Consider the following 15,553-nt stretch of genomic DNA (forward strand, 5'->3'; position numbering starts at 1 on the left):
TAAAAACTGTTAATTTAAGTATACATATTTATTTTTATTATATATTTAGTAAAGCAATTTGTAACTGTGTCTAGTCTTCAACAGTGTTTAGTCTTTAAAATAGTACAAATACTCTACTGTCAAAAGAACACGCATTAAAAAATATATAGATTTGTGGAGCAGGCTTCTTAATTCAATACTGTGAATTTGAAAAAGTTGACGCCTGAAATGGAAAAAGTTAAAAATAATTTTAAATTATTCTAAAAGTTGTTTTGCTTTTTTTGTTAAAGAAAATTAAAAAAAAACTAATTTTTAAAATATTTTGTTAAGAAAATATTTAAATTATTCCCTAAACTATTTTGAAAAAAAAGTACAAAAAAAAATAATTTGCAATTATTCCAAAAAGTGTTTTGAAATTTTTGTTAAAGATAATAAAAAAATTAAATTTTTAAAATATTTTCTTTAAAAGTTATTTAAAATTATTTTAAAAATAATTTAGAAAAAAATAAAAAAAATTATTAATTTAATATTCTAAAAATTGTTTCAAATTTTTTTTAAAGAAAATTTAAAAAAATTAAATATTAAAATATTTTGTTTGAAATATATTTAAAATTTTTCTAAGAACTATTCAAAAAAGTAAAAAAAAATAATTAAATAATTTGTAATTATTTTAAGTTTTTTTTTGAATTGAATTGAAATATTAAAATACAATAATAACAAAAATATTTAAAGTTATTTTAAAAACTATTTTAGAAAAGAGTAAAAAAAATAAATTGTAATTGTTCTAAAAATTGTTTTGAATTTTTTGTTAAAAATATGAAATTTAAAGATATTTAGCTTAAAAAAGTATTTAAATTTATTCCAAAAACTATTTAAAATATGTTTGTAATTGTTCTAAAAATTGTTTTGAATTTTTGTTAAAATAAAATTTAAAAAATTCAATTTCAAATATTTTATTTAAAATTATTCAAAAAACTATTTTGAGAAAAAAAAGTAAAAAAAAATTATAATAATTTGTTCTAAAACTTGTTTTAAATATATTGTTAAGAAAAATGAAATTCGAAAGAATTTGGTTTAAAAAAATATTTAAAATTATTCCAAAAACTATTTTGAATTTGTTTGCTAAAGAAAATTTTTTTAAATTTAAATAAAACAATATATAAAAATAAAAAATATTAAATTTTTACATCACTTTTGTATACTATATAACAAATTATAATAACTCTTCTTTAAAAATAAATAAAAAAGTGTTAAAAATAATAGAAATATTTTTTTCATATATTTACCGTTTGGAATGATACGCGTGTTGAATATATGCGTTTGCTTGATCACGCCTAATTTTTGTGATTTTTCAAAGAGATTCTGAAAATATTATAACAGTTATGAAAAGTAATATGTTTTGGCTTAATGAATTAATAAATTTTTAAAACTACTTTAAACATATATGTAATATACATATAGATTCATAAAGTTCAAAATAAATATTTAATTTTTTTGCAATTAAAAGTTATACTCACAACTACGTCGTAGCCGCGCAGGCTGTCCAAGCCCATCTCTTTTAAGTTGAAGCTAATCGGATAAGGAGCGCCATCGGTGCGGCGGTTCACGAAAGCCACAGCATAAGAATATTCGCTGCACAAAAATTAAAAAAAATATATATTTGAAAAAGGTAATTTTTGAAAAAAGAAAACAAATTAAATATAAAACCTTACCCAGCGGAATTCCTTGGTGTAATTGGACGCGTCCAGACTTCGACATTCTTTTGTATGAGCACACGACGACCTTGAATACCCAAAGGATCCTGATTCACAGCGATGATTTCACTTCACAAAAGAATAAATAATTTATTTCAAAATTAAACAAAAAAAAAATTAAAATGAACCAAAATGCCAAAAAAAAATATTTCAGCTCACCGATTTTGCAAGATCGCTTTAATTTCGGGACGTACGGTAGCTAAATCGTTTGACATGATCAATGGCGCAGCCAAAATGGCCCACACAGCCATTTGCAATTTGCTCTGATCGTAGCTCAAGCCGAAATTGCCGAGAATTAACTGTAAAACATGAAAATATCTTTGTTTAAGAATAACACCCAGGCAATATATCAAAACTACACACCATATCGGGATCGTTCCAATGGCCGGGTCCACCATGAGGCTGTATGCGATCCTGATTTTTCGAGAAGTAATCCATAATCTTGGCCACCGACTCAAAGGAGTCATCAATGTCGTCATAATTACGCCACAAATTGCAATGCTGCTTGAGCGCCTCATAGTCGGGCTTAAGTGAGACAAAACAAATGTTATAAAATAATAATAAAGAAAAATATGACCCCGCATTAACTTACGATTTTGCCTTCATATTCCTGATAGACTGGCCAACTGCACGAGTACACCATCGGGCGTCCAGTTTGGTTGAGCAGACGTCCGAATTCAGGGTAACCCGCATCCATTGTAGTCGTATCAGCATAGCAACCATCCAACTTCACATAATCCACATCCCATTCGGCGAAGGTCTGTGCATCCAGCTCCATGTGATTGATCACACCTGGATAGCCGGCGCAGGTGTGTGTGCCATAATCCTGATACAAACCGAATTTCAAGCCGGCCTCGTGAATCTAAGCGACAGCGTGTATTAAAATCTTATTTTGTCAATATTATATGAGATCTTTGTGGCGTTGGTCGAACTTACATAGTCAGCCAAGTGATTGAGTCCACTGGGGAAACGATATCTGTCTTCTACCAACTTATTTGTGGCGTTATCGCGATTCTTCTCCAACCAGCAATCGTCAATGATGACGTACTCATAGCCAGCAGCGGCGTAACCTTCCGACACCAATAAATCGGTGGTGCGTTTGAAAAGGTTCTCACTGTAAACGAGAAGGGTTCAGAGGGTAAATGGTAGAATTGATAAAATAAAAAAATTTGAACGGCTTACAAAATATTATTAATCTAATTTTCTCTTATTTTCAAGCCGAACTCTAAGTACAGCTTAATAAAGGGAAAATTGGGCTATGGCCATCTACTTCTTTTAGAAAGACAGTTTGAGGTTTATTGCCGTATTTATCCTCATAATAAATAACAGAAAAAGAAAAAATAATTTGGAAAAGTTTCTACTTGGTAAACTGGTACCGAAAATAGGTGTAATCGGTACGTAAATTAGTATACTAATGATTTTTAAAAGTTCTTCTTCTTTCTTCGGAGGATGGGGTCATGTGTAGACGTTCACGCCATTGCGAGTGGCCACAAACGATTCTTTTACATATGGCTCAAGCAGCTCCCGACTTCCTGTCTTACACCAAGTATCCTATGGGTAGCCAAGAAGCATCCGTTTGAAGCCAAGCTAAAAAGAGAAGGCGAAACATCACCTCGTTTGGGTTGTGCACTGAGCTTGGGACCCGTCAAGTAAAAAAAACACCCCCTATGAAAAGAAGAATGTTCGGTTCTGCTTGAATATATTACTTCCTTACAATGGTTTATGTTTCTTATACTCGGAACAGTGTATACTAAGTTGGCCAAGTTTAAATACAGCATGATGAATTGAGTCGATTTAGTCATGTCAGTCTGTCCGTTTGTCTGTATATACGCGAACTACTCCCTCAGTTTTTGAAATATCGATTTGAAACTTTGCATACGTCCTTTTCTTCCTAAAAAGCTGATCATTTGTCAGAGCCGTCGATATCGAAAGACTATAGCATATAGCTGTCATACTAACTGAACGATCAAACTTAAGTCGTTGTATTGAAAACTTTTTTTGTTGACAAGATATCTTCACCAAATTCGGCATGGATTATTATCTAAGTGAACTCTACGATCTCCGGGTCTCTATATTTGGCATACAATATTTTCCAAGACAACGCTATAATCTCCGAATATATGTATTGACCAGATGAGACCACCATAGCCTACAGCTGCCATACAAATTGACCGATCAAAACCAATCCCTCCCTTATATGGAAAACTTTTTTAGTTGGCAAGATATCTTCACCAAATTTGGCATGGTTTGTTATCTCAGAAATAAACCAGATGAGACCACTGTAGCCTATAGCTGCCATACAAATTGACCGATCAAAACTAAACCCTTATATGGAAAACTTTTTTAGTTGGCAAGATAGCTTCACCAAATTTGGCATGGTTTATTATCCAAGAAAGCTATATAATCGCAGAAGAAATTATTCCGATCGGATCACTATAACATAAAGCTGTCAAACAAACTGAACGACCAAAAGCAAGTCCTTGTATGGAAAACTTTGTATCGGACGAGATACTTCCACGAAATTTGACACGGATTATTTCCAAAACCAACTCTACATTCTCCAAGCAAATTAATCGGATCGGACCACCTCACTTTTATAAATCAAATATATGTATATTCACATATTTTGAACACCACTTTGTACTAATCAATCGACAAGTATTTAGGTTCTCTATTTTTTCCTTAAAACTGCTGACTAAATTTATTGCAAGCGCTTCAGCCAAAACCGAAAACTTGTTTATAGCACTGTTATGCTTTTTGTGCAAAAATAATTTCATATTTTGATTGCTCTAAAGTTCAATAACCAGTAGAGCAATTTGTTTGCACTGAACTTGGATTGAAGCAAAGCTTTCCAGCGCATCTAGCACAGACACACACATACAAACACACACACGAGCGCGCTTACACACACTTATACACACCTTATGCACTCATTCGGATATTTTTGACAATCGGTAATGCAGCGGAAGCGCTCCCAATGCATCCAGCCCATGGGCGGTGTCCTCGCCAAGCCATTCTCCAACGCCACAGCGGCTTGATAAGACACCAGCAACAGCAAAAGGATGTTGTAGAACATTATGCCGAACCTTTATTGAATCGGAAGCACAAAAAATACACTAGCAGGGGCTTTACACTGCCTGCGTTTCACACTTTTACTTTCGTTTCTAATTATGTCGCGCAACTCCTGACTTTTGCGCCGCCTTCGTGCGCAGTCCACTTGCACTTTGTAAGCGGTGAACAATTAATGATGACTCCTGTTGATGGGCGTAAGCGATTTATATATGCTTTTCAATTACTAGATAAGTGGGGGTTCTCGTCTTTTGTTGTTGTTTTTCTCAACTTTTTTTGTTATTTTTTTTTTTTGCTACGCAATAGGTGGTGGCAGTGGCGATGTGCCGTTGAAGTGGCCCTATTACCAGCCTAACTAAACTGCGCGCACAAATATCGGAGACACAAGAGCTGCGCTCCAATTCTAATGGCGTACTAAAAAACAAAAACGCAGGCGGCGTTGGTGCCGGCGGCAGCTACACACGAAAGTACCAACAACAAGTATCGTGCGCAACAACAACAAAGTATAGCCACTCAATGTGTACGCGACGGCGGCGGTCGTTAAACAGCTACTCGTCAAATGTGAGCGGCGCAGTCGTCAGTCTTATCAGTTTAAGTTGAGATTCCGACTTGAAGTTCAACGTTATGCTGCTCTTGTGCGCCACTTGTTCGCCTCCGCCTTTCGTCCGTTTTTTGTAATTTTTTGTTTAGTTTCGTGCGATTGTCGTCGTCGCTTTTACTAATTTGCTGATTTTGTGGCGTTTTTTAAAGTGCTCCTCCACTTTTTTCAATTAAAAATTGTTTGTATGTATGTATTTCGATGTGTGGCAGGCACTTTATGTGTAAATATATTTACATATGCACAAAAATTGTTCTTCAATTGAGCACTCGAACGATAGCGTTGGGAGTCCGCAGCAGGCGTAGACGAAATGCGAAAGTCATGAATACTAAAAAAAGTGAACGCAGCACGCTCAAGCCGGGATATCCGCGCTGCGATAAATGATAAGCAAATGTGCTTACATATAGACACACGTACATATACTATGCAAGTATTTATGTATGCATATGTATATGTATGTAGCTTAAGCTTAGCTTTGTTTGAAGTCGCTTTGCCGAGGGTCGGTCCGCGCCTCCAGTTTAGGGCTAAGTCGCCGATTATCCAAATGACTTTGCTGCTTGTTGAGGGTCGGCAGCCGCTTTGTCAATAAATAATCACAAAGTTGCATGTATGTAGGTGTTTAAGTACACTTACATACATATATTTATTATATATTTACATATGTACGTATAATATATTGCAACATTTGCTGCCGTTGCTGCGGCTTGTGCTTGCTTGCTGTTATTGTTGGCTATTTTTATTGCACTTTTTGGCCATTGCAACTAGCCTGTTTTCGTGTGGCAATTACGTTTATTTATTTATTTTTTTGGTATTTTTCTTTTAATTTTACCAACAATTTATATTTGTGGCATTTAAATGGAATGTGTGACTTCGCTGGCACCCGCACTTTCGTTAGCTCCGAAACGAAAACGAAAACTTATCGCAAATCCAAATGCAAATGTGTACCCGCAGCGTTAGCGAAATGAAGTGCTTAGACCCCCTATCCGTTCGACGACTGGCCGAGGAAACGCGGTGCCATACCGTCAGCAGTAACTGGTGCGCTGCAATGGGAATTGTTTGTTTTCAGCTCGCTCGCTTGCCTTTTCGCTTCAATGTTTGTGGCATTTTTTGCCTTTTTGCCTTTTTGTTTTTATTTTTGCATTTTTGTTGCTGTTTTTACAATTGTTTTTGTGTTTTTTGTAACTGCACGATGATCACCATTGCTGATCTGTCAGGTTATACTGGTTTTACGAGTGTTGATGGACAAAATCGCTAAATTTGCATTTTAATTTAGTTAACGGTAACTGAAACATGCCTTTATTTTGACGTAAAGAATATAAATAAAGAAGGGCAAATGGATATAATCTTACAGTTGTGCAGCCATATGTACATACATACATACATACATATGTAAGTTTGCATCGAAGTAAATGTATTTGTAAGTACGAGTATACGTGTATGTTTATCATCTATCCGTAAATATTGCAGGTATGCCACTGACAGCTTGCGGTTTGTCTGGTAATTCGCAAAGTGACAGTTTAACAAATCCATTTAAAACGATTTAACTAACGTGATGCGCTTTCAATGAATTAAGTTGTTTGAATTAAACGCCAATAAGCTGAAAATACGTCCGTATTGCTGTTTAAGCGATAAAGAGTTCTATGCTTATTATTTTAATGTAAGAAGCTACAATCAAGCTTCCATATCGAGAATCTCAAGGCGAGAAAAATAAACTTCGCGCCTTTGAAAATAGTAAAAAAGTGAAAAAAGTTGTATTACGATGAAATCCATGGGAATGAAATATAAAATAGCAAAATGTAAGAGAGTTATGAATTTATTAGGGGAAATATGGCTTATCTCTATTTCCGGCAAAACTACAAGTCCTTTTGAAAAAGAGGTTATAGGGCAAACTTGTAGGTAATAAAAAGATATACAACTTTGTGCTGTTAACACTTCTTTCACATGACCTCAACTCGACGTCATTCATCGGTAGGCCCAAGAAACGTGCGATTTCGACGGAGACTCATTGCACGCAGGATTAGATATGTACATACATATGTATGTATGTATGTCGGGGTCTATTCTGGTAATCTATTAAGTAAGATAACTAGGTAAATAAAAAATCAACTTTGAATCGTTTAGTGGTCGGTGGTGTGGTGGTAGTAGTTAGTGGTTTTTGCATGCTCTGAGAAAACTTGCCATAGTAATGTACATATGTATGTAGATACATACATATGTATATTTTATCATTAGAAAGAAGAGATTTCAATTAAGTGAGGTATCGCATAGAAAAATATGCTTAAAGAAATTCCTTATGAGGAGAGCAAAACTTATTAAAAATTTAATAAAATTGCAATGTTTTCGAAAATAATTCCTTATGAAGAAACCTTTGCTCTACAAAAGTTCGTATTAGAGATATTTGACTGTAGTTTATTTACGAATATAAACAATAAATGAAGAAAATGTAAAATAAATAATATTTTTACAAAATATTTAAAATTGCATAAGCGAAATCATAAATATAGACTTAGATATAATTATATTTAGAAAGATAAGATTTATGCGGTTTCAACTTCAAAAGAAATTTACAATTAACTTAAAACAACACTATAAGCTTATTTTGTTTTTACAAAGAAAATAGTTGAGAATAACAATACATCCCTATTGGGTGAATAGGTACCCAACGTTTAAACACAGATATACATACATATGTAGATATAATGTTATAATAATATATTAATATGTAATAATAATAATTATTTTAACAATTTTAACTGGCATTTAGTTGTTATTATGCTTATAAAAACAACATTAAAAACATGAATAACAATAATATAATAATAACAATTGTATAATACACTTTTGACAAATATATAAATACATATATTTCATTCTGCACATCACAGTAAACAAGCACGCTAGTTAACTGCATTCAATAACTGCTGATCAAGCTTTATGTTTATTTGCGTGCGCTATATATTTGCAATATTTGCTGTTTGCAATCTATTACAGAAGTATTTGGCTTTTATGTTGCCGCTGCATTTACAAGGCGATCGAATTCTTGACGCAATGACGATAATACACACATCTATACTTATGCTCATATATAGGAGCAAATGGAAAATTAATGTCCCACATTGAGGTTATGTATACTTGTGTACATATGTATAGTGCTTACAGCGTAATTTGAATTGCGATATTTCAACCAACCGTTTACCGTAATAGTATTTCCACATCATGGCAGTCGGTCTCACATAACTAAGACAAGATAAAAATATTTATATCGAACATAAAAGGAGTGGGGCGGGGCGTCCATGTGTTGATATAATCGTACTCACGACACTGCAAGCAATGATACCCGTCAGTTTAACAATTATACATTTATTTACATTACAATAGCATTCATATTATTCGCCAAATAGTGTTGCTGAATGTTTTCATATGGAAATTCTTAAATTGCATTTTTCTAAAAACTATAAAAAACGATTGTATAATATATTATGTAGAAAACTTATGTAAATACAACATTTTTTTTGCCGGAGGGGCAAACATATTTTTGTACATACATCAATCAATCCTGAAAATTCTATGTAATAGTAAAAGCAGTATTCGCGAATTAGCTTTTATCGCTTAACTTTAAAATTCAATTAAGAAATCTTAACGATTTTGAAAGAGATTCCTCAGGTCGCTGATTGATATGAAAAGTTCGGTGAGCATAATTAGTCCAACTTCAGTAGCCAACACTTCTGCTGTGTATTTCAAAATAAATGCTTTAATAGATTTACGCACTATTTTTCGTTTAGTGAAGTTTTTAAAAGCATTCCCTTTGTGTATCCGTTGCCTTTTTAATTTTTATATGTCACATTACATTTCCTTTTACTGCCTTGGCGCCAATAACGTGCCTAGTTTTCAAACCTTCAACTACAGTGCACACCAAACTGTTAACTGTCAAATCATGAACGAAATTTCCCTAATGAATGTTATCACGTGAATTTTTTCGTATTCCCTTTTACGCTCGCTCTAATTCCGTTTTAATCGCATATTCGTTGTGTTGAGTTTCTTCACAGTCTGTCTTCTCGCCGTCGCTGTGGCCGTCGTGTAGTTGCCGTCGTCGTTCGCTGTCGATTGATTTTTGGGCAATAGAAAATTGTAAGTGAAAAGTTTCCAACGCAATTGCAAATTCTTTGCACCATCGAATCGCACAAATTTTCGGCTAGTTTTGCAAAATTCCGTTGCAGTTAAAGTGTGGTTTCGCAGCTTCGCATAAAAAGAAACACGAAAAAAATGTAAGTGCCCCGTGCCAAAGTCAGATGAGTGTGTGAGTGTGGAATGGAAATATGGAGGGGAGCAACAAATGTTTTGTGGAATAGCTTATATTCGTGGTCTTGCCTTTTGGTGGGCTACTCGAGAATCGTGTATAAATTCATGGTTGTACAATTTAATAGCGCAATCAAGGCATAATTATGCAGTAATGTGTATTGCCAATCGGATAAAGTGTATGAATGAATATGCGACATTGTATTGAAGGTTAAAACATGACTTTTGGGTGGTCTTATAAAGCTTGTATAAAAGCAGGCAGGATCATGTGTGCGTCCACTAAAAGTGCTTTTGGATGATTTTAAGGTGTACAGTTCGACTGTAAATGTCTGCTAAATGCATTTTTTGCACAGAAATAGACAAACATATTGCATAGTTGGCTTAAAAAGCGTTTAAAAAAGTGAATTTTCATGATTGTGCGAACCCGTGAGCGAAAAATTTATCGATCCAAAGCTGTCATGTGACTGTCATCTAACAGCTGACACCACATCGCGCTGCTATGGTGGATTTGGCATTTCCAAGCGCAGCGCTGCTATGAAATGTCAAAAACTCTTATAGCAACTGTGGTGTATTCTCCTTGTATTTGTTTTGGTTACATTTTCGGCCTTCCACCCCAATTTGACCAACTTATAAATTTCTAATTTCTTATTTGATTTTTGTTTTTTGATTTGCACCTAGTACAAAATAGAGTAGTAATATGTACTAACTAAATTTGAATTCGAACAATTGCTTTTTCTAACTTAATGACAATTTAGAATTGATTCATAATTGTTTTAAAACTTATTTCCTTTATGACTGTGGTTGTAATTAACTCACGTGCCTGTTATGATAAAAATGTTCTGTCAGTTGGAGAAGTGAGTTGTGACATCATTTCATGTTTAATCCGCAACAGCTCTGCGCCTTACGAAAATATATCCAACTTGTAAGGTGCAGCTCAGGACACACGAATTTAGACAGTCGGCGCAATTTGCGAATTTCCCATGCACCGGAAACGCGTGGCATTGACACACATTTGACCTGCCTCATTTTCCAACTTAACGCACAGTTTTTGTTTTGTTCTTTTTATAATTAAGAAAGGTTTCGTGTAAAGTGAAAATAACAAAAAGCCGGCACGCAACATCATACCACAGCGTGTATGCCGGGTTTTATACCGTCCTCATGACATGTCCGGCAATGACCAAAAAGTGGTCGCGCCTAAAATCAAACAAACAATTTCTATAATTGTACAAGCAACATTATCTGGTCTTGTAATGACAATTTATGAATAAATCTAAGTGTTTACATGATTTCATATGTACAAACATATATGTACATTTGTACCTAATTTATAATAATATATCCTTGTTATAATTTTTTATTTAATTTTATGTGCTCGCGCCTGGCATGTGATTGCGTGTTTGTAATTAGGGTAGACGTTTTGTTGGAATTGCTTGCGTTATTATAACTGTCATGGTGGCAACCGCTTACATAACACAATTTTTCTTTTTGTTTGAATACTAAGTCTTAAAAAATGTATTCATACAGGACAGTTTTAAAGTAATTTCCTAGTTGTAATTAGTGGTTATGACTAAGCAGATATTTGTTTGTTCCTGGTTTATAAAATCATTTTTTTTAACAAAATTGTTTTGTTATTACTGTTATCCTAATTTGTTTACCGAAAGTAAATATATATTCTTTAAATCCATTATTATATGCTATTATTTTTTTATACAATGCTCTCTCTCCAAGGCTCCTGTGGCACGAGGAAAAATGCTTTATTAATTCCTCTTTTTTATCTTGCCTAATCACCACACTCGCTTCAGACTGACATCTCGTATTTAATTAAAAAAACTATGTCCTTCAAGTATGCATATATGTTAGTATATATATAATAACTGCATACCGCACAACGTCTGATTTGTGCCACATCCCACAGCGTTTAAAAGCCATATTGACATCTAGGAAACAACGTCCTTTTGTGATTGTAAACATTAGCATTTTTATTGATATACTGCGCTGATAGCCGGTAATTATACTCCATTTCTCCAGTAGTTGTCACGTTTTGTGTGTGTGTGTGTTTATGTGTGTATAATTTGTTAAAGCAGAAAATTGTTACTTCACTAACGATAAAAATTGTAGACACTCAATGAATTACTTCACGTATGTATGTATGTAATTACAACGAAAGAAAACTTCATTAGGGACACCTTCATACATATGTAGACCAGTTTGTGTGTATGTGAACAAGTTAGTAGTAATTTCTTACTACAATACTGTAATATAAGTGAATAAATAATTTTTTAGTCAATAACTGACAGGCACTTGTGGTTTTGTCTATATTTATTTACAAAAACAATAAAATACTGTATAGTGACCATGAAAAGGTAAAAGTGTGGCTGCTTACTCTAATATGTACCTACATATGTACGTATATCTTCCATCAGGTCAACATGTGCTTTTATTCACTTGATATATTTTCTATAAAGCGCGCACATAATCGCCGAATGGTCAGGCTGACCAGAAATGGGTATTTTAGAACACATTTAATAGAACACATTTGTATATAAATACATACTCTATATACATATATTACATATACATACATACAAATGTCTAAAATACGTACTGTAATGGTAGAAAGTTTTAAACTTTCAACTCTACTTTCGCTTGTGTTCACTATTAACTTAAAAAAAACTTAAAAAAACAGAATGAAACCTTAACTTCTGTTACACCGAACATACATACATATTATACCCTTCACAAATAAAAAAAAATGTCATACAAAAAATTTATTTTCATCGGTCAGGTTGTTCGTATTTCCACCTAAAGATTTTGCTCGGAGTTTGTAGCCTTGGACAAATTTCATGAAGATGTGTATGTTCTCAAATAAAAAAGTTTTCCATACAAGAGCTTGATTTTGATTGGTCAATTCAGATATTGTGCTCTACCTAGGACAATAATCGGCGCCGAATTTCGAGAAGATATCTTGTCAAATAAAACAGTTGTCTATACAAGGACTTGAATGCACTAAAGTTTGTACGATAGCTAAATGTCTTGGTGGTAAAAAAGGACGTATGCAAAATTTTAGAACGATATCTCAAAAACTGAGCAATACACCGACAGTTGACTCAGCTCGCCAAGCTGATCATTTATATTCAATTTAATAGGTTCCCTTCTGGGTGTTACAAATTTCGTGGCAAATTTAGTATTCCTTGTTCAGGGTATACGACATACATTTGTTATTGTTATTTTCACCGACAGACATATGGCGTGCCACCCAAAACAGGTGACAGTGTTGAGCAGGGAACTGGTAGAGACATAAAACCATATAAAATGCTCGAATGGCATTCAATAGGAACATTATTATTAATTAATTAGCGAGCAGCACACCCGTTGAGTCAGCAATTGGGGTGTACAGTAAACTACCCCACAGAAAAGCAAACGTTAAACGCGCGTTATTGCAATGCACGCCACTGTGAGCAGTTGTATATATGTATATGTATGTATGTGTGCAGCACGCCAATTGTATTAAAATACTTACGAATGTGTATATACTATGTATTTGTGTGTATATATGTATGTATGTATTTGTGTGTGTATATATGTATGTGCATGTGTGCGGTGCCAACAAACTTTGCTATTGCCACCACAATATGGGGATGTAGCGGCAACAACAGCAAAAACAGTGTGCGCGGAACTTCGTTGTTTCGCGTGACACGGCTGCTTGCTTCCTCTCTATCTCTATCGCGCTGCTCGCTGCTTGCTGCTTGCTTAGTATTCACCCCCACGGCTATGAATCTTTTGGCATTACCGTCATTATCGGCGCATTCGTCAGCATTGACGACGCCAGCTAGCCAGCCACCTAGCCAAATAACCGCACCACACACCGCTATGTCGCCGCACATTCGAGGTTAGCGCAGTCACACTATTTGTTGTTGTTGTTTCGTTTGCGTAAATTTGCGCCGTGACGACGATGACGACGCGCACATTTGCCGTTTTCCCTTTCGAATAATGCTGCCTTTTCCTAATCATATTTACTTTCCAATAGCTTACCGCGACTACGCGCCATACGGCGGACGGCAGCAAGTAGCAGTTAACCACCGAACTCGGCTAACACCCACCCACCCACGGTTCAGGCGTCGTTGGTGCGCTGCACTTAGTCTCGTTGGCGCCAGCATGCTTTGGAGTTGTTTATATTTTTTCCCGTTTTATTTTTCAACTATTGTTGTTTTTGTTTCTTATTTTTTGTGGTGTCTTGTTTTGTTGTTGTTGTTGTTTCCTGCAAAACACTTCGTTACTATTTTCGGTGTTCACTTAGCGCTTCGACGATTTCGGTCGCCTTGACGTTTGCGCTCTACGCCGCGGTGGATACTGGCAGGAAACGTTTTGAGATTGTCGATCTGTGTCGATGTTTGATTCATACGCTTGGTCGCCAGCCGAGCGACGCCACCAAGCCATTAGCTGCACTTCGTCACATTAATATATGTAAAAGTATGTACGAACTTGTGTCTGCATATAAGGCTTTGTATGCATATGTGTGTGCATTTGTATACAATAGTGAATTGTCTGCTGTGCAGGTGAGAAACAATAGAGCTGCGGTGCCACATTGTCCTGTGCATGGCATTCGCTCTGTGAGTAGCCCTTCACTTGACCACATACCTATTCATTGCGGAAGCCAATGGAAGGGAAGTGGCTGTCGTGAGTATGCTAAAAATAGCATTATCACTAGGGAATGAGTAATATATTTAAGTAATGTGTGCCACAAAAGTATACGCTTATACTTACATAACGTTTATGAATATACAAACATATGCATGAAAGCACCACGTTTGCGTTACTCATACGCCCTGTCGTTCGCCTAGTCATAATACAATTTGTGCGCTCATTCGTTGTTGTTGTCGTTCGTTCGCCTTGCCACGCGTCCGAAAAGTATTACTGAACTTTACAAGGTTGCTCATTGTGATTCGTTACCATGCTGACTACTTGTCTGACAGTTCCTTGTATTTGTATTTGCATACTTCTATAATAAATGCTTGCATGTGTGTACACTCGTTCCGCTGCACTGTGCATGCAGGCACGTTTATATCCTGACTATCGCTGATTGCATTTATAACGCGTGGCAATTGCGCGTTTCGTGTGGTGTGAGTGGCACACTTCCGTTCGTGGCGCCTCCTGCAATTTGTTTTGTCAAATTTTACTTCGAATTCTGCACACATACATGCTGCACACACATATGCAGGTTCATTTGTAGTCTGTCGTTTTGTTGCCTTTTATTTTTGCTGCTTGATTTGGTTGGTTTTTTCGGTGGTGGCATTAGTCATGCTCTACAAATGTGTGCAAATACGGCAAAGACTCCATGGTGTATAATTTAGTGTTTTTCTTTGTGTCTGCGGTTTTATGAAAGGAATTTTTTATTTGAGATTGTGATGGCGTAATTATCCTTTAGTGTGCATATTTTGATTTTTTGCTCAAAGAAAATTATTTCGGAAATAATAAAGTGCTATGCAGTATGGAGCGAATCGTGTCGATCAACCATTTTACTAAATAAAATTTACTGGAAATTTTAAGCATAATAGTATCTCTTTCACATATTATTCTACACTTCGAGTGGTGGGGAGGATGAAGTATATAAAGTAAGAGTTAAAGGCGACGTAGTCCGGTTTTTATCTTTGAAGGATTTTTACCTTTGTATTACTTTAAAATTGAAGCTTCCAATAGCAAATCTGTGTCTCTTTTATAATCAGAGGTCCCGTAAAACTGTTGAAAAATTCGAGAAACTCGTGCGTTGTTGCAAATAATGTATTAAGAAGTCAACTGAATTAACATTCAATTATAATTTTTTTATTTTGTAGTCCCAAAATTCTTTATTAAAAATAAT

The 15,553-nt window shown here is 34.9% G+C and overlaps 2 protein-coding genes and 1 long non-coding RNA gene across 7 annotated transcripts in view; 1 reads left to right on the forward strand and 2 right to left on the reverse strand.

Annotated features, from left to right (window-relative positions):
* Window positions 1-13: 13 nt before the first annotated feature.
* On the reverse strand, window positions 14-6,038 carry LOC126755409 (alpha-N-acetylgalactosaminidase). The gene is made up of 9 exons (XM_050467959.1): window positions 4,655-6,038; window positions 2,670-2,847; window positions 2,326-2,595; window positions 2,097-2,258; window positions 1,893-2,032; window positions 1,692-1,802; window positions 1,497-1,611; window positions 1,266-1,341; window positions 14-202 (listed from the first exon to the last, which is right to left on the reverse strand). Exons 1-9 carry the CDS (start codon window positions 4,807-4,809, stop codon window positions 168-170), a joined length of 1,242 nt encoding a protein of 413 aa, XP_050323916.1. The 5' UTR covers window positions 4,810-6,038; the 3' UTR covers window positions 14-167.
* Window positions 6,039-9,440: 3,402 nt separating this feature from the next.
* The window catches only part of LOC126756854 (V-type proton ATPase subunit C), a 36,579-nt gene continuing 30,466 nt past the window's right edge, over window positions 9,441-15,553 (forward strand). For 3 of the 5 annotated variants that reach the window (XM_050470282.1, XM_050470286.1, XM_050470287.1), the window contains exon 1: window positions 9,441-9,665. The gene's annotated coding sequence lies outside the window, so the exon portion shown is untranslated. The remainder of the gene's footprint in view (window positions 9,666-15,553) is intronic. The other 2 variants (XM_050470284.1, XM_050470288.1) reach the window with 2 other exon arrangements.
* Window positions 9,509-14,030, reverse strand: LOC126756858 (uncharacterized). The gene is made up of 2 exons (XR_007666648.1): window positions 11,856-14,030; window positions 9,509-10,890 (listed from the first exon to the last, which is right to left on the reverse strand). It is a non-coding gene; the product is annotated as an uncharacterized LOC126756858 (long non-coding RNA).

Source organism: Bactrocera neohumeralis, chromosome 4 (genome assembly GCF_024586455.1).
Source record: "Bactrocera neohumeralis isolate Rockhampton chromosome 4, APGP_CSIRO_Bneo_wtdbg2-racon-allhic-juicebox.fasta_v2, whole genome shotgun sequence".
Taxonomy (NCBI): Eukaryota; Metazoa; Arthropoda; class Insecta; order Diptera; family Tephritidae; genus Bactrocera; species Bactrocera neohumeralis.